The following is a 19,456-nucleotide window of genomic DNA, read 5'->3' on the forward strand; positions in this document are numbered from 1 at the left end:
TACCAAAATATGCCTTCTTTAATAAACGTTCAACAGAATCGTATCTGTATCCCTTCTGAATTAGGCTGTTTAAAGATTTGGTAATGAGATAAATGTCGATATTTTGAATGTCTTTCCAATGTATTATATCCTGTAATAATGTTCCATTGATTTGAGCCGGAGTTCTCAGAAACAATGTAGATATAGATGCAACATTAAAAGAAGTAAAGTTACGAAAGATTACTTATTTATTAACATTTTTCCCCATTTTGAAACAATGAAACATAACCGATTATTTCAAAATGTAAACATAAAATGTATAACAGTTAATAGAGGAAGAAATATCATATTACTTCCACCTTGTTCTCAAACTATTGACTTGAAATAGTTTATTTTAAATATTTTACAATAATTATCATTAAACACTTAACATACTTAATTTTCTTATGGATGTGTAAACTTGAACGACTTACTCCTAATCAGTAGGGGAAAATAGGTTAAATGATGCAACTTAATTTATTAATTGAGATATTGACCTAGATTCAGGTTTTCGCCATTTGAATCAATAAGTTCTTTACTTGTTTTGGTCTTCTTATTTGTCAAAAACTTTTGATTGGCGTTGGTTTGAACAGCTAAATATAATAAAATTAACGGTGTCAATTTTTCTGCACCAGATGCGCATTTCGACATATAAAGTGCACTTATGTACGCAAGTTTCAAATACTTTGCATCAATCACCACAAATGGTTTGAAATAGTCATTCTACTAACTGGTCGTGTTTTTCTTATTGCAAAGCCAATATATTACGGCTTAAAGTAAGACTAATTACAATTATGTACAAATGTAGCAGAATAACATATAGTTTTAATACATTTAATGGAATTAAAATGATGATAAATTAAAGCTATACTAAAGATGAAAGAAATTAAATATTTGACGTGGATTTTTTTTATATTTCACTAGAGTGTGCGTTAAACAAAACAAAAATGCAACAAATAGTTTTTTCGTTTGACTCATTTTTTTATTTATTTTTTATATAAATACTTTTGAACTTTTGCTTTTCATAATGGTCACTTTTCTAAAGTTTACGTTGTCATGAGTACATTACTGGACAGTAAATGAAACTCCAGCCAAAATTTAAACAAAATCAGTTTATTTAATTTAGTGGTTGGTTCATCTATTAGATCACGGATAGCCATCTTCTAGTGCCTATAGTTTATATAGACTTTGGTAATAAAGATATATATATAGCCATCTTCTAGTGCCTATAGTTTATATAGACTTTGGTAATAAAGATATATATATATTAGTGACAACACTGTTTTCTAAAATGAACTTTTTAAAATTGTATCTGTGAAAAACTAAATTGTGGAAATACAGCAACCTTAGTTTATGTGAAGAGGAGAAGAATATAACTTTTTTTACCCAAACTTTCAATCGAATGTTGGTAATGTTAAACTCAATAAATTGAAATCATATTTAAGTATAATAGTCAAATGTTTACTCTCTTCCGATGATGCATTTTCGTTCGAAATTGCAACATACTGAAAACATTACAGTTATATAATATGAAAAACTGTTATACGTAAGTACACGTATACGAGAATCATTGTTTACTTAATTTTAAAATGTGATAAAAAATATTCTTACAAAAATAATAACAATAAAATATATCACAATTGAAATTTACAACAAATACAACATAACAACTGACAACTTATACATATATACATTCTGAAACAACCATTAGAAATGGGCTGTCCAATGATATAACATTGTGCTCCTTCGCACATTTTAATGTTTATATCATTACACACAACCTTACAATAATAACACTGTCAACTGTTCTACACGAAATGGAACTTGTGCTTCAAGTCAGCTAATAAACGACACTCTGTATGACAACTTCTGTACATATGAATGTCCATAATGTCAAATGTAATTGTCAATGACGTGACTGTTGCTTATGTCAAACGATTCACGCATTTAGCTGTACATAACTTCAACACGTCATTAATTTCTTTTCACACTTTAAATTATTACTTATGTTTACACTTTCTGCACTGACACGAATAACTCATCACTTTGTTTCTTGTATTTTCTTCAAGAACAAATAACTTAATTACATCAGACATATTAAAGCTATTATGTAACAGTAAATTCCTATCAACACAAGTTTTCAGGGGAAACATACATTAATCATCCAACAATTTCAAACACGAGGTACTAAAAAATGAGTATTCTACATGATATGTTTTGTGATCTCACAAAATCAAAGTTCAGTTCTCGTCAACATAGCACTGGACACAAACAAATAACGCAAATTTAATGACGTTTCTTTCGTGAAGCATTTCCACATTTATATCTGCGTTCATACTGCATAAATTTACGCATGCGCTTTTGAAATTTGTCTCGCCATCTTACCACAACAGTTTTACGGTCTACTTGGTATCCAGGTCGCTGTATATTTTTGTGATGTCTACCAACCAACAAATATCTTCTACCGAGTCGAAGCTTTGGACACTTGCACTTATGGTCTCGTTTAGCAACAAAGACATACGTTTCGCCCCTTCTATTCTGATTTTGATCCCGTTTATATATACTAATAATGTTGATAGTGTATCTAATCCAGTCTGCGATTGATTCTTTGGCAACAACAGCCGCCTGGATTGCTGTGAATACAAAAAATCAAATACATGTACTTAAGTTTTAAAGAAATAAATACGTTCGCCTCAATATAATTTAAAAAGCTAGATAATAAATAGAAACAGAGAAATCATCAAAGTTTCATAAAATATTTTTTCTAAACCATAGATATCTAATTTGCAAAATGAAAATATCAATGCCAATAAAATAGATTCTCGATTTGGTAATGTTTCTACTCAAAAGTCATCAACCTTGCTAAAAAAATTGTTGAAAGAAATTCAGATTATTTATAAAATCTTTTGGATAAATGTACTAAATTAAGGTTGAAATTTCCTAATGCAAAGGTTTGTTTATTCTATTTTAGCAATTCTTGTTTTATGCTCTATATTCTTTTCTTGTTATACTTTCGATTATAAGCGTACTTGATGAGGGTAACTTTAGAATTGCGCGTCGTGCACACGCATCGTTGTGTGTTCTCAATAAATGATTTTAACTGTAAGCCACTAAATGATGGAAATGGAAATAACACTTTCACACCTGGGCGCTTCTATCTTTTACTTCCACATTAACGCTCGAACCTAAACATTTGAAAATCTTTAGTATACAAATATGTAGAACTTTAGGCACTATATGACCTAATTGGACCTATTTAGCAAGACCAAATGCATATCAGGACAACTTTGCATGAGGGAGTTGTAACCTTAGTTTCGTAATATTTTCCAAATTTAATTATCTACAGCATATTAAATACGTTTAAAATCGTGCCAGCTCCAGAGCGCTGACAAACTGAGCTGATGATACCCTCACCGCCTATCACTGAACACAGCAGCATAAATAAATTAGCGAATTAATTCTACAACTTGCACAATTATTTGTAATCATTTTGAATTCTTGTTTTAAAAAGTTATCGTATACAAAAATGAATGAAATTCAAATCAACAAATATAATTTTTTTTATCTTAAAAGTCAGATATATGCTAGTACAACCAAGCTTACACTTCTGTTTCTAAACGTTCTATAGTAAATCAACTTACTGTCAAAATAAAGATAGATTTTATAAACTGATTTGCATGTACCAATCAATGAACTGACAACAGGCATAAAATATACAAAAACTTTCTTGGCATGTTGAAATAAAGCAAAGTCTGTACCATGTCAGTGGTAAATTCGTTTTACGCTACAGCATATGTGTTATAGAATTCAAAATTTTGAAAGGAACAATCAAATATTTATTCAAAACAGAGAGAATAAAAAACTGAGAAATGATTTGATCTATAAAACGCGTTCAGGGTTATTTTTGATAAAAAGTTTTCTATAGTGAGTATTTCGATGATATCTTTATTGCTCCTATCCAAAGATGTTGTTTATTTTAAAAAAAACTCTAATATATATCTGTTCCTTTACTTATCCTTTTAATTGTGTAAATAAGAAACAGGCTTAGTGTTTATTTGATAAAGGGTTAAATCTACTTCATCAGAATAGCCCAATTTGTATTTTGTTTGATAGAAAAAAGTAAATTAACACAAATACCGAACTCCAAGGAAATTTCAAAACGGAAAGTCCCTTATCAAATAGCAACAACAAAAGCTCAAGCACATCAAAGGAATAGAAAACTACTGTCATATTACTGACTTGTTACAGACATGTTCTTATGTAAAAAAGGTGGAATAAACCTGGTTTTAACGCTAGCCAAAACTCTCTTATGTATATAACAGTCGCGAAAAATTCCAAGTATACTTGTTTTACAATAGAATTAATCGAACAAAAGTTATCTTATAGTTTTGTCACTGTCATTTTAATATGCAAAAATGTACAATACTGAACTTCAAATTTTCAATTGTTGAACCGTTTATTCAAAATACACCCAGACTTCTATTTTATAGTTTTATCAACAGAATTTTCTTATAAAAGATTATTATGTTGAAACATTTTGAGATGAGAGTTTGTAATTGATTTATGACAAACATAATACGCAAAAAGCATTTTGATTAAAGAAAATTATGAAAGAAAGAAAAAATATAATGGGTTTATATTTTATTTTCTAAATATTATTAAACCAATTTTCCAAATTTTAGCAAGAAAATACATTTAACAATGAAGATAATAATGGACATTAATAACGCACATCATTATATCATATCAATATACTTTCATCTCCAGTTTAAAAAAAAAAAGATTGTCTGGTTTGAAGATTTCGTTTAATTATCAGGAACCAGGTGCGTACGTTGCATTTCCAGTTCCGATCTGCTGAATTAATTGTATGTGAAAGTTGGTAATTAGACTTACCAAAATCTGCTCTGCAGTATTTCTTGTTGTTAATTCTCCTTTGTTTCTTCCTGCATTTCCCACACCTGTCACCTATTAAATTCAAAACTTAAAATTTAAAACAAAATGTAGGCAAAGTATGTAATGGTATCTGAACAAATCTTATGTATATGAAGCGAGACTATAGCAACCCAACAACAAAAAATCAATAAAATAATTAAAAGAGCTCTACATGTAGGTCATCACGCCGTTTCAACAATTGACAAGTGTCTACATCGTATGTAAAGCACCGAAATATTTTCGAGTCTAGACAAGCTGTAAAAATTTAGCAGATATTGCAAAATACCTGACCTGACAGGGAATTCGTGTTGAGCACAGAAAAATACAGAAAATTCCTATTTGTGACATTCAAATTTTGATGTGGCGAGTAAAAATAGTTTTAGGGATACTAAAATTTTCCCTTCTCACTCAATCATAGTTCTGTTACAAGCTGCTACATTTTCTGATCTTGTCAGAATGAAGACATCAATAAATATGAAAACAAACTTCTTTCTGGCAGAACAAAGAGACTCGCAATTACTATACAGAACAAGTATAAAAAGAATATGCACCCTTAAACATGAAAAGGCCAGAACGGGGAACCGCATAATGATAAAATTTGAAAGACAAAATCAAAGACATTAAACAATTACCAAGTCGTTAAGCAATATGCCTTACTTAAATGTGAAACCATGTTATATTTACTGTAGTTTATTGTTTCTCTACATGCCAGTCTTTGTATAGGGTTTATCTCTTGTTATCATATTTGCGATTCCTGAGTTATCCAATAAATTTGCTTTGATCATTTTTCTCAAAGTAATGAGACTACTATGGGGCTATTATTTTTCGAACAACATTACTTGCAAGTTGATGAATTCTTCAGTTTTTGTCAAAAAAAAAAAGTAATAGGAATTCTTCTACAGTCTGTGGAAAATCAATTATTGAAATTGTATTGATGTAGATCAGAAAAGGAGCTCAAAGAACTGGATATTTACCAAAATAAATAAACGTTCCTTAACACCTGAAAGCATGAAACCATCAATCATAGAGACGGTTGGCATCATAATGAGTTTACCCTTATCCGATCTTTCTCCATTCAATCACATAACAATCTTTTCATAGACAATAGCAACACTAATTATTGTTTCTACCTTTCTACATCACGCAGTTAGTGACACTTATCCAAATAATGACACTCTAGAACCTTAATGACAGGAAGTTACTCTCATGTGCAACAGGGTAATTAGTGTCTTCTGGGAAATACTCATAAAACTATTATTTCCCTAAATTAGTACCCACGGCAAGACGTAAATTCATTATTACAATGATCCAGGTAATCTCAATGCTAAGAACGAAAATTTATTTACGAATTGTTAGTATGTTTGTTGGTGGTATATGTGATTTGTTCTTCGGGAAAACATGCATGTGCTGGCAAGAATAAAGTTAATGCTTGTATTTGTAGTGTTATCTGCGTAGGAGAGATAAATGTATTTCAGCCACCAAACCTTTGTATTTTTTTTTGGGGGGGGGGGGGGGAGTTGACAATGTAATATATAATTATAAAATATAAATATGAAAAATTCCGAAATGAAAGTCAGTCTTTTGTAGCAGTTTTCCAATAACACGTGTTCTCAATTCCATGCTACTTTCATTAAATAAATGTGCATATACCGCTACCAAACTAAAGGATTTCATCGAATAGGCATACATTTATACATTGCATATAAAACAGTTTGTAAGGTTCGAAGTCATAGTGTAGATTTTGCCAAAATATCATTTTAAATTACTCTTCTTCTAAAGCTGTCTTGAATCTATAATGATGAAGTGACTCGTTCAAATCGAACCAGACAAACTTAATCACAGCTTTTTTCTTCCATACAATACTTACCCTTTGACCCTGTACGAGGAGGCTTCTGTGTAACTGTTGGAATTTCTGCAACAGAGTTTAAGGACTATTAGTATTACATTTGTCAATAGATAAAAAATTATGTGGTATGAGTGCCAATGAGACAACTCTCAATCCAATGCATATGTTCAACAAATAATATTATGGATCTTTAAAAATAGTTTATCTCTATCCTATCTTTCTTCATTATTACTGTTTATTTCAGAACGACAGCAGTAACTCTTGTAAATGTTTCAAAAGATAATTTGTGTATAATAGTTATTTCAAATTTCGAAAGCAAGCAAAATCTAGCTTAACGAAAATCAATTGGAGAAAGCATTTTTTAACCATATTTTTGAAAAGAAATGATAACTTTTCATTGGAATAATTGACTGAAACTTCAATAAAATATAATCTAAAAAAAAAAACCAATGGTCTTAAAATGCCCAACATTGTGCCCTTCTTGTTGGTCTCGTTACCAAATTATAACCGATACCTCCATCAAAACTTGTCTACCGATAGAAATAAATATGAAAGCTATGAAAAATTGAAATGGGATGTACATTGTAGAATGGTCCAATTTAGCAAAAGAGACCTTCATTATTACTTTTTTTCGATAGAACAATTTCATTTTCACACCAAATGAAAGCGAATTACAGAAGTGAACAACGCAAAATCTTTTGAAAGTTCAACAAAGTACAAAAGTATACGGAGTCACAGGTTTTAAAGGAAACATCTGTACTATTCAAACTAAACATCCATGAATGTAACGGGACCATTTACGAGAATTATTAAAGTTTTATTAATATATATGCATTGTTAAGTATAGCCACATTTTATGTTTATGGAAAACACTTCCAATAATTGACGTTAGTGATGCAATTATTTAAAAGTGCAAGTGTGCCAACCCATTGAAAATCTTCAGCGGTTCAAACAGAACTATTAGTGCTAAATAAAACAAAGCTTCAGCAATAATTATCTCAGTGTGACTTTTCGTTATCGTAAATGGCTTCAGATACGCAATATTTAATCGCTTACGTTAATGTATGAAACATTTCCAGTAGCACAACAAGTAACGATACATTTGTCAGTTATGTTAAAGATGTTCAGCTGTTTAAAAGTGGTTTCAGCGATAATTAATATCGACAAAGATGCACTATGCAACTACAAAGTACAATTTCTAAATGTCGATTAGAAGAAAACAGAGATGCTGTGAAGAATTTAGAATTGCAATTTGCCATTTAAGACACTTTTTTTGTTTTGCGTTCATTCAGTGCCAAGATATAACAAAGAACCGATTTAATTATAAAGCATAACAAATGTAATGTCAAAAATTTCTTCCATTTAAGTTACTTGTCTCTGCAGAATGATCGTCAGCTCTTATTTACATTCAAGAAATTTTAATAAAATCAATTAACTCATATTTGGTGACAAGCAGATATATTTGGCTCTTTTTTTATTAGCAACGTTAGAATTTAAGTAGTCGCTCTGTCATAAAAAAAATAACATGCATAATTGAAAACTGATTTTATACACACAAAAAAAAAAGAAATATCTTTAAGAAATAATAAAAATATTGCGTCAATGTTAGCCATCCTCATTTTGAAAAGGATATTTAGGAATAAAAGAAATAAAACAGCGCTCGCACGCACCGCTTAGAATTAATTTATAAACATGGCACTGCAGATGTACATGGTTAATATGTATATTTTTCTTACTAGCTTCGATTGTTTCAAGTATGAATGAAAACAGGTTAACTCCATGATCTTATTTTTGAGCTATAATAAATCGCAACCTTACAATGAAAGTACAAAAATATACTCAAAATTTACCATAGATGTATTTTAATTATAATTTTTGAATTATGTTTTTAATATTTTGTGTCATAGACATAAGAAGATGTGGTATTCGTGCTCTCGATACATTTTTGAGATACCTTTAATCAAAGTATAATTTCTTATATGCGTGCATTAAAAGTCTTAAGTTTTCTTTCAATACGTTAATACTTGTTTTCAACTAGAATTTCTTCTGCAAAAATCTAAATAAGACCATGATTAATGTAAAGAAATTTTAACTACATGTATCATCTATAGTCGGTTTGCATATTCAATTCATGTAGCTGTACATCGTATATTCAAAGTGCAAAAGCAACAACAATTTCATGCATTTTCAATCTATGAAGAAAACTGTTTTACCATCCTGGAAGTAAATGTTGCGTGCATAATTTCTGATCTCCCGCTATACAATGTTCAAGATCATGCTCAAAACCAACATCAAAACAAGTGCTGGCCGATTCACTTGTGCAATTATAACTTTCTAAATTGATAAACCGTATGTATCTTTGAAACTATAAAGAGTTTAATGATAAAGCCATCAAATCACAAAGACACAAAACTATTAGAAAATTGGCAGCGAGAAAAATGATCTGAACGTTGTTGCTTAATTTGTTACTATAATTTAAGCGTTTCGTTTTCTTTTCAAGGCGCTTTTTTTTAGATTTTGTGGTTATCGATTAGACAAAAACAAAATATTCATTTGAATCAGAAAAAAAAATCATGTATTTTTGGAATGAGTAAAATCTCTCTGATTAAATATGTAGCTTGTTAATATAAATTAAGTAGTAGTTAAAAGTTTTGCACAAGCACAGAGAAAACAATCAGCATAATAACGGCATGTCAATAAATAGACGCTTCCAAAGAAGTGCAAGAAGTGGCCACAGAATTCAACCATGCTCAACTAAGCTACACTCTTGGATAAATCAGAAAATTTGATAAAAACTTGTCAGAGTATATCCATGCGCCAGAGTCCCAACAAGCAAGAACAAGAAATGTCAAAAGCGCTCATGCGCAATAACTTTAAACACTAAAACCTAAAATCGCTCATGCGCATTGAACACTAACTCTTATCTCCTTTTTTGCCCTTTCCTTTCTTCACTGCTGTTCCGTCTGAAATAACAAGTAAAAATGAAATAATTGAAATAATTGATTTAATGAACACAAAACTCTGACATAAAACACGAAACTCAAACAACACACATAACACACAAACACGATGTACTCACTTATACAAGGGGCGATTGGTGAATTGCTCTGTTGGTAGCCATTAGCACAGCGGTTACAAGTAAGACCGGTTACACCATCTTTACATGGACATTGACCGGATGTCTGGTTGCACGTTTTTCCAAGAGCTCCGACAGGATGACAATCACAAGCTGAAACAAGAAAAAACTTTTTTTTTTAATTCAAATTACACTAAAAATAAATTATAATAAAATTTTGATGTACACATATATGTCCACTACAAATACAAACACAGTGTTCCGTCAGAAATACGCATCCTCCTTGTTATAACACCCTTGTTTAAGCTTGTGTCCGGTTTCCTGTGGTGTTTGTGTTGTTTAATCTTCAATTTCTTGTGTTGTGTTTTGCAAACATTTGTTCGCCTGTTTGACATTTTCTGTTAGTGCTGATGGTGACTGAACATAACAGTATCATCAGTTTTCGAGTGTGTTTTAAATAACGAACTGCACTCGTTATTATTCTGTTCTATAGGAAGTCGGGTCTAAACACTATTTGTTCGTGGGCGTTTAGGGTAGTTAAAAACTATTTTTGAATTTATTCTTATTGTAGAACACAACGTCAATGTAAAAAGGTTTATATATTCGAACGTATATCCTAAATGTAATTGTGAGTAATGTTGTAAGCATTGAAGAAATTTGAATATATACATTTGTTATCTTTAAGTGCACAAAAGGAGTAAGTGCATTAAAAACTGTTTTCCCCTTTTTGTTATAAAAATTGAACAGCAAAAATAACATTCATTAATGCATTATCACATAATTCAGTATCCAAATTGTTTTAATACACATGTTCAAAGTGATATTTAACTAAAGAGTATAATGAAACTCATTCACGATGCAATAGTTTATTAAGTTTTCTGTACTGTATAGAATATTGAGCTGTTGCATGATTGAAAAGGAGAAAATTATGAAGAATCAATGACCTTGATTAGATCAACTACTAGTATACTGTTCTAGATAACCATACGACCTTCAACAATGTTAATCAATGAGTAAAATCCATACCGTATAGTCAAATATACAAGACTCGATAAGACAAAACATTAAGCAATTCAAAATTAAAAAATTGCACAAACATTCCAAAATAATCCATTCTATAGTTTCCATCGGATTTGAGCTCAATTCTACACACGTTTTTAATCCACTGAATACTTAAGTTATGATCCATTTAAGACAATATAATACTTTTCTGTCCTATTCTTCACGCAACTAGCGAAAGGGAAACTACGTGTTTAAGAGTTATTAAGCAAAACGCCGTTTCATTATCTGATCATATTCCTCATTAAATGAAATCTATACATCTTTTTTTATTAAATGAGGACCTAAAAGTAAGTGCATATGAAGCTTTTGCAACTTAATCTTTGTACAGCAAATTTCTAGTTTTCATATTAAAAATACATCACGAATGGATAAATAAGATATTATTAAGAAATTCTCAGCTGATGCAACATATAATTTGGTAGATAATGGAATTTGAAGCAAAAAAAAAATGACCGGATTATTTTTGGAGCAACTAAAGCCAATTCTAAAAATGTCGACAAGATCAGAATGGTAAAATTAGATTTTTTCATCATATACACAGAACGGCATTAATGGTTTAGGTTAACTTTTGATGTTAAATACATATTCTATCGTGAATTTTTGAGGATTTCTTCACAGATTTAAATGTAAACTCTACAAAAATTGGACATATACCAAAAGGGGTCACCTGAGCTATATAATCCGAACATACAAAATTTCTTAGAAAACCAGTACGTTTAGAAGAGCCAAAAAATCACCAGGAACCTAATATTCAACTGAATAAATAGTGTTATGGAGATTCAACGATTATAGCTAATTAACAAGAAAAGACATGTAATGTGGTTTTGTAACACGTGCTACAGACTCAGATTAATAAGAACGTACTCTCGTCTATTCAAATTAGTACAAAGTAATGAACATGGCGTTTTATCATTTTTACGCCAATTTGTAAAATTCTAATATCTTTATTTTCCAATTTGGTAAAATTGGGTTACATAACTTTGTTTGGAAAACTTCTGAAATTGCAAAGGACAGAATATAATGTATATTCAAAATTCATTAAAGGGTGTGAAAACTGTAATCTAGAATTCTGAGTCAATGTGTTTATACAAAGAAATTCCGCCGAGGAGGTCTAATTTGGCGGTTAATCTAAAATTTCTCAAGTACCAATATGATAGCTAATGAAACCTGCGTTCATCAAACCATGATATTTATTTGAAAAGAAATCTTTGTCCAATTTCTCAATGTGGATTTAGGTGTAAAGCTCTTGAGATAGATCTCTAGCTATTGGTTTCTTTATAAGCTGGATTCTTTCTTTCTACTCCTGCGCAACACAAAGGTGTAAGAGTTTTAAATCTCTCCGTTCTATGCAATGTCACATTCAGATTAAAAAAAAGAAGGTGTTTACACAAATATCTAAATACCTTTTATTAACTAGAGTTAAATAATATAATTCCATTTATTTAATTGACTTAATATTTTTAATATAAAATTTTAAAATGTGTCGGGTGTTTAATTCGCGGTAGAATCGATTAAAAATGGGGTAATCAAACTACTGCTAGAACAAATTGCAATGTTGCTTTGCTTCAGTGGTATTTCTGTTCAAATAATTTATGGTAAACCCAAACTTTAAGTCATACCATATAAGAATAAAAATAATAAAACTTCTGTTAGCAATTGTACAATAATGAAAAAAGAATAAAAACCATATTTCGGTCTATTAAAAAATGTAGAATGATTATTTTATCGTAAAAAAAAATGTTGTAATTCATAATGATGAAAATTTTTAAATATTAAAAAAAAACCTGTAAATTGGAAATTTTGGTACAAATAAATTACACAATTGTGATCATCAAACACGAGAAGTAGGACGTTATTTATTTAATTTTTTCAGTCATTATTTATTTACTATAATAGATTTTCACACACATGATTCAATTTTAATTTATGTGCATATATATAACTGCAAACGTCAATTGTGAATGAACAAACCATTTGCTGAAAATAACCAAATTATCTACAAGGACATCTAGAGACATGTTATTATTCTAAATAAATTGTACCTCAATTCAAAAATCCGAAGATGCATATAGTAATGCATAAATTTGTATGATTTATTGTATAAAAATGTAAGTTTTTATTCATTTAAAATCTTTTAAAAAAAGTTCTAAAAAACAGACTTAGTATTTAGTGTGAATCATTGACTTGAATGGTGACGTTTATAATTGATAAATTTAATTTGAATTTGCTTTGGCGATCAAGTATTTAATTTAAACATACTTGACTGGTTTATAAACTTGTACTTCTTTATAACTAGTGTTTCTTGTTATTGATGGTTAACACTTACAAAACCACCACGAACATTAAAAGAACAAAACACAGGAAATGTGTGACGAACCAGTATAACAATTCAATCATATATGTTTAGGCTTCAGTACTTGTATTTCTTTTACCATTTCAAAAAGTTTCACCCTTAAAACAAACACAATAAGAGAGTAAGGATTGTTATAATTTAGAATCTATATTCTTTTTTATCATTTTGTTTTTGCAGGAAAAAAAATGGGATGGGTTCAAATTTAATTCCGGCACATAAACGAATATTTTCACAAAACAACACTCAATGAGCCTAAATTGTGCAGGTCCATTTCATATTAAAATATTCGGTTAGAGAAACTCCCTACAAAAAAGTTATCACTCCAACTTTCATAAATCACGGTAACAAAGTTTTGGGCATATATTTGAAGATAAAATAACTAACAAAATTTTGACGATTTTAACCAGAAAATACACAAGCAGAAATTTAAAGGAGAAGGTCCGGTAAGACCCCTTTTTGGCCCCAAAATATAGCAGTTTTACCAAATTGTTAAAATGTAAACTTTTAGTTGTTTATTTGACCGTAGAATGCTTCTGCTACATAAATATGGGCTGTTTTTGACAATACAATGCACATATATCGAGTACTAGCACCACTAAGTCATGCTAAATTACTGAAATCTTCACAATTCTATCCTTTTAGTTAAATTTTAAACGGTTTTCGCTTAAAACGAAAGTGGCCGCATTCGTGTTCATCCTTAATATTGGAATGAGAGTTGTATTTTATGATAATACATAACATATATAAAGGTTTAGGATGAACACGGATGCGGCCACTTTCATTTTTGACAAAAACCATCTGAAAAGTGACATTTTTTTTAACAAATTTGGTAGATTTATCATTTTGAGCTTGAATCGGATCGTTTTTAATGACTAAATCGGTTAAAATCTTTCACAAAAACTAACTGAATCAAATGAAATAGACACTTAAGTGTTTAAAAAGAGGTCAAAATCTTTCGTCAGATGAACCTGAAATTTGAGGCCAAAATCGGTCCTTACCGGACCTACTACTTTCAAACCAAATAACCAAAGTTTTCCAGACTGTGTAGTGGTTTTCGATACACATTTGTTCATTTCGGGTGTCTTAAGATGCAAACAAAATAATAAAAAAAAAAAAAAAACATTGCCTTACAGTGGTATTGATTGCTTTATGTTGCTTGCCAAACGTCAAGTGTCAAATACTTCAGGCTTATTCAGGGCGAGAACAAATTAACGTTGGTTCTGTGATTCTTAAAATGTCGCTTGAAAATAACACTTTGGTGAAGTTCGTTCGTCAGGGAAATATCTCGGAACTGACCAAAGTATCGAGAGAGGTATGTGAAAACAAGATTTCTACAAACACTTGTAAAATGTTTCAAATCGTGCATTGTTGATGTGGTCGTCGTTTGTTGGTGTGGTTTATAAGTGTTTCTCGTTTTATATATATATTAGACCGTTGGCTTTCCCGTTTGAATCGTTTTATACAAGTCATTTTCGGGGCCTTTATAGCTTGCATTCAGTGTGATCCAATTAAGGATCCGTGTTGAAGACCGTACTTTGACCTATAATGATTACTTAAAAAATGTGACTTGGATGGATAGTTGTTTCTTGACACTCATACATTTTTTGTACCACATCTTCTTATATCTATTGACATGTGTTAGGACTTCCTAATTATATATTGTTTTAACAAGAATAATATAATGAAATGAAAAATTGATGTCGACAACTGAAAGAATTTTCTTTTTTACCAGCAGAATTTTTACAAATCAGTACAGTGCTGGCAATTCGAGTTGTTTTCCCGTTACTAGCAACAATGTATCCATAACATGCTGATGCGGCGAACGGCAACATAAATTTGAATAACCGATCTCATATATTTGTAAGGAAAACGGATGTATAAAGAGGGTTCTAGTATTATGGAGAATAAAAGTTTTCATCACAAATTCCAGATGTGAACACTTACATGTACGTATAGACTTGATTTATGTTCATGCGTCACTCAAACAGAGAAAAGAAAAGGTCTCCAGAATGTTATCAAACGTTTCAGTTCGCTTTTGAGCACACCTGTGCAATCATAATAAAAATTTCTTTAAGTTAGAAGAGGTGGTATTTTACATGTGTAATTGTTTAACTTTCGATGTAAAAAGAGAATTCGGTAATATTAACATCTAAGGGTTATTGACAGTTAATATAATACCATAACTCCGCAACTAATTTACTGTTACTTTACTTAGTTAATGTGAGTGGATGTTATAACATATTTTGCTCTATTGTCGTGGATTGTGCCAATGTTTGAGCTATTAACTAGAATTGCCAAAGTCCTTCCTTCTTCTTTTAATAAAACTATCTGCTGTTTCTAGGCATAAATTGTCACAATCTGGGCGACTAACAGAACAGGCCAAGATCTATCAGCTTATCCTATCTGAAACTTAAGTTAACGCACACGAGCCAGCGTGTTGACATTTGTTGAAATTCTATCCGGTGCTAAAACTTATAATGAGGTTCGTCCGTACACGGTTATGCGTTAACATCATGAAAGGAGTCAGGCTATAACAGGCTATAAAACATTTGCAAGCAGTGTCTTGCAAGGCAAGTTACATTTCTAGATTTAGTCTACTAGTAGTTTAAACATAGATATACCTATTTGATTAAAAGAGGGGCGAAAGATACCAGAGGGACAATCAAACTCAAAGAAAGAAAATAAACTGACAATGCCATGGCTAAAAAAGAAAAAGAAAACGGACAAATAATAGAACACAACACACAACATAGAAAACTAAAGAATAAACAACACGAACCCCACACAAAACTGGGGGTGATCTCAGGTGCTCCGGAAGGGTAAGCAGATCCTGCTCCACATTAAGTGTTCATTTGTTTCTGGAAATATTTGCCACTGACTGTTAGTCTTTTAATTTTAAACATTTGCTTTACATCCGTGTTATGTCGATTAGATGTCTTATGTTGCTTTTCCTCGGTAACCTTTGACTGTCAAATGAAGAGCTAAACATTACTGACATATTCAAGTAAGAATACGGTAAATACATTGACGATTTTTTCCTACACTTTTTTACCTTGAATTCGAGTCTTCAATGGCCCCATTTGACATCATGGACGGACCATTATACTTACAAAGTTAACGCCTTTGCATGTACATATTTACAATGCGTGCACTTAACCGGTGGAGATAGCAATAAGAATGCTATCTAAAATGTGTAGATTTGCTATACAAGAATAAAGCAGTGAAGAGTATATATAAGCAATAATTCAACACAAAAACAAACAAAAAAACAGGGTGAAACAATTGTTTCTGCTACAAGCATAATCGAGCAAAGTCTGTGAAATGTGATTTGGAACAAATCGAAATTCAATACCTTGGATAACAGCACACTTCCGGAAACAGATGTAAAGTGAAAACATAATACATGCAAGAAAAACTACTAAGCGTGATGTTATACCGTGCGAAGGAAAAGAGAAATGGAATTTCTCATACCTCGGCACACTCTACGATCTGTTTTATGTTTAGTTGGATCGCGGTAATAGCCTTCTTTGCAATAATGACAAAAGCGACCAGCTGTGTTGTGTTTACAGCGAAGACATACTCCACCACTACTGAATCCAGACAATAAATACAGCTCCCTATTAAAGGTGCACCGTCTCGCATGCAAATTACAGTTACATGCTGAAAGATAAAATGACATGTTAAAATAAAATGTTAATTATCTCCCTACCTTTACATGCCTTCCTGTGTGTAATGGGTTTGGTGGAATCTCTGTAAAAACCTTCACGGCAATAATGACAATTTCTACCCGCCGTGTTGTGGCGGCATTTCAAACACACCCCTCCGCTCTTGTATCCAGACAATGTATATAGTTCCATATTAAAACGACATCTGCGTGCATGGAGATTGCAGTTGCAGGCTGAAAAGGCCAAAGGAAAAATGAACAAATACATATCATGTGATAAGTATAGTATAAACAGCTTAAACAGTAATAAATGTGGACCAAATAAATAAGAGGGTGCAACTGAATGATAATTAATAAATTAAATGTGTAAGTGATGTTGCATCAACGATATCAACATCTTTATCGTATCGGTCATTTTTTTTTTTGCTTAATTCATGTGATATGCAAAAATGGTATATCATTCGTTGTTGAACTCACATATGCCAATATTAACTTAATTATTTCTGCGGATTTGGATTACATTTGAAATAATAGATAACGACAGACATTTTTAATTCCTCTGATTTCTCTCCTCATGTATTTAAGCCATTTTCATGAGAAATTTATAAAAAAAATAGAAACGTCCATAGAAAATCTACAACCTTGAACAGGAAGCCATCAAACTCTCGGTTTGCTCACTTTTTACTTTTTGATTCATATGCACGTGTATAATCGCGTACACGTGGTTTCAGCAGCTGGTGAAAATGACTGATATCGTATCTTCATTTCGCTCGCGATAAAGACGGTTTATCGATGAATAATTATCTCTACAGGAAGGAAGAACATTTTTCAACTATCGTCATAGTCGAGTTTATTACGTCACTGAATATCCGCCATTGCTGTGAAAGTGCATTTTACAATTAAAATACTAGCGTTTGTAGATTATAGTACAGTATAAGCTTTATTTTTTACGAATATGAACATTACAATTATTTACATGTCATTCACAAAAAATGAAAGAAACTTAAAAGATACTAATGCTAAAACGAAAATCACAAAATGGCTAAAACAGTCAAACCAAATACCGGGGTGAACTCGGAGGCATCTAAACTTATTCCATAAGTCGAATAGCATACGACCTATGGCATATATGGGAAAACTGAATGTTTTAATGCATTCAAACACGTTTCATCAAATATAAAATGTAATGTATTTAGATCAATGATCATGGAACTCAATTTCGAAGTGTTTTAATCTCGTTAGAAGAAAATACTTTTATATCTCATTGTCCTTGTCCCGATGTCTTATCAGGATATTTTGTATCTATAAATAAACTTTTAAGCTTGATACAGCCATAAATATATCTGTAATCGAGATTGGCAAGCAGGAAACATTTTATTTGTGAAAGGATTTTAACTGAAAAAAGACTACTCGACTAAACTCTGGACAACTTAGAGTTTAAAATGGTGTATAAACATTCGCCTATTGTCGAAGACCGAAATGCGATCTGTGAATGTCTTTTAGGTATAAATGTGTCGTTTTGTTGCTGAAGTATTCCACATCTCCTTTCATAATAATCCAATTACAAATACCTTACAGAATTTTGCGGTTTTGAGATAATCCTACCATTAAATACAGAAAAGAAAAACAACCTATAGCTACAAATATAATACAATGTATCATAATGTTTCAAAAAAAAAAAAAAGAAGACCAACATTATAAAAGATCGATTTATCCTTCGTCATAGCTAACCAATGACTCGTAAAGATATTGAATACCGGAACACCTGGGGTTGACTGGAATCACGTGACTTGAATATCAGAGGTACTATTTACACGAACTTATCTTTTAATCGATTATTATGTTAACACCAACAATTTATAGCAGGTATACGATATGATGTTACAAACTCATATCATTTAAATTACCAATATGAATTTGTAAGAACATTGAATTTGACATTCCTTCTTCGTTTTTACCGTTATGACTTCTGAACCGCAGAAACGGCATTCCTCGGCATACATTTTCGATATATTTGAAAACGAAGATATGAAAACGTATTTAAAACTTTTCGCTTTTCAATAATTAGCTTGGACTTGTAATACATGAATATCGTTTTGCCGGAACGCAGCCCTTAATTCAATTTGGAAATAGTAATTAAGCGTGTTTACACGTTTATTACTGAAGCAATGACGTTATTTAGTGACAAAGACAACAATACTTTGAAATAATGAACGTATATTGAAAATAACAATTCATATTGGCTTAGTGGGTAACATTTTAGATAAACCAAAAACAAAACTAAGAACAACGAAAATAAAAACTACACTATTCCGTGTTTGTTTCTAACGACTATATATATTTCGAGATATCGGATAAAATTTATCAAATTTACTATATGTAAGAAAACATCAAGTTTACATGCCATACATTAGTCGAATTGTAGATATGCAAATTTTATCGAAAGAGGTTCGAACAATCACTGTAAAGAGATAGTAGCCTGATAATAGATCTAGATACAGTTGT

The 19,456-nt window shown here is 31.0% G+C and overlaps 1 protein-coding gene across 5 annotated transcripts in view; it reads right to left on the reverse strand.

Moving 5' to 3' along the window:
* Positions 1–209: 209 nt before the first annotated feature.
* Positions 210–19,456, reverse strand: part of LOC143045160 (netrin-1-like) — a 39,753-nt gene continuing 20,506 nt past the window's right edge. Inside the window, exons 2-8 of one of the 5 annotated variants that reach the window (XR_012968892.1) lie at positions 16,997–17,185; positions 9,876–10,025; positions 9,715–9,759; positions 6,818–6,862; positions 4,912–4,983; positions 1,245–2,651; positions 210–1,188 (exon numbers count right to left, since the gene is read on the reverse strand). Coding sequence is in view for 4 of the 5 variants with exons in the window: in XM_076217468.1 (XP_076073583.1) it covers positions 2,305–2,651; positions 4,912–4,983; positions 6,818–6,862; positions 9,715–9,759; positions 9,876–10,025; positions 16,759–16,947 (848 nt within the window). In the remaining variant the exon portion in view is untranslated. Of the gene's footprint in view, positions 2,652–4,911; positions 4,984–6,817; positions 6,863–9,714; positions 9,760–9,875; positions 10,026–16,758; positions 16,948–16,996; positions 17,186–19,456 lie in introns of all 5 variants that reach the window. The other 4 variants (XM_076217468.1, XM_076217467.1, XM_076217471.1 and 1 more) reach the window with 4 other exon arrangements.

The sequence above is a fragment of the Mytilus galloprovincialis genome, chromosome 9 (assembly GCF_965363235.1).
Source record: "Mytilus galloprovincialis chromosome 9, xbMytGall1.hap1.1, whole genome shotgun sequence".
Taxonomy (NCBI): domain Eukaryota; kingdom Metazoa; phylum Mollusca; class Bivalvia; order Mytilida; family Mytilidae; genus Mytilus; species Mytilus galloprovincialis.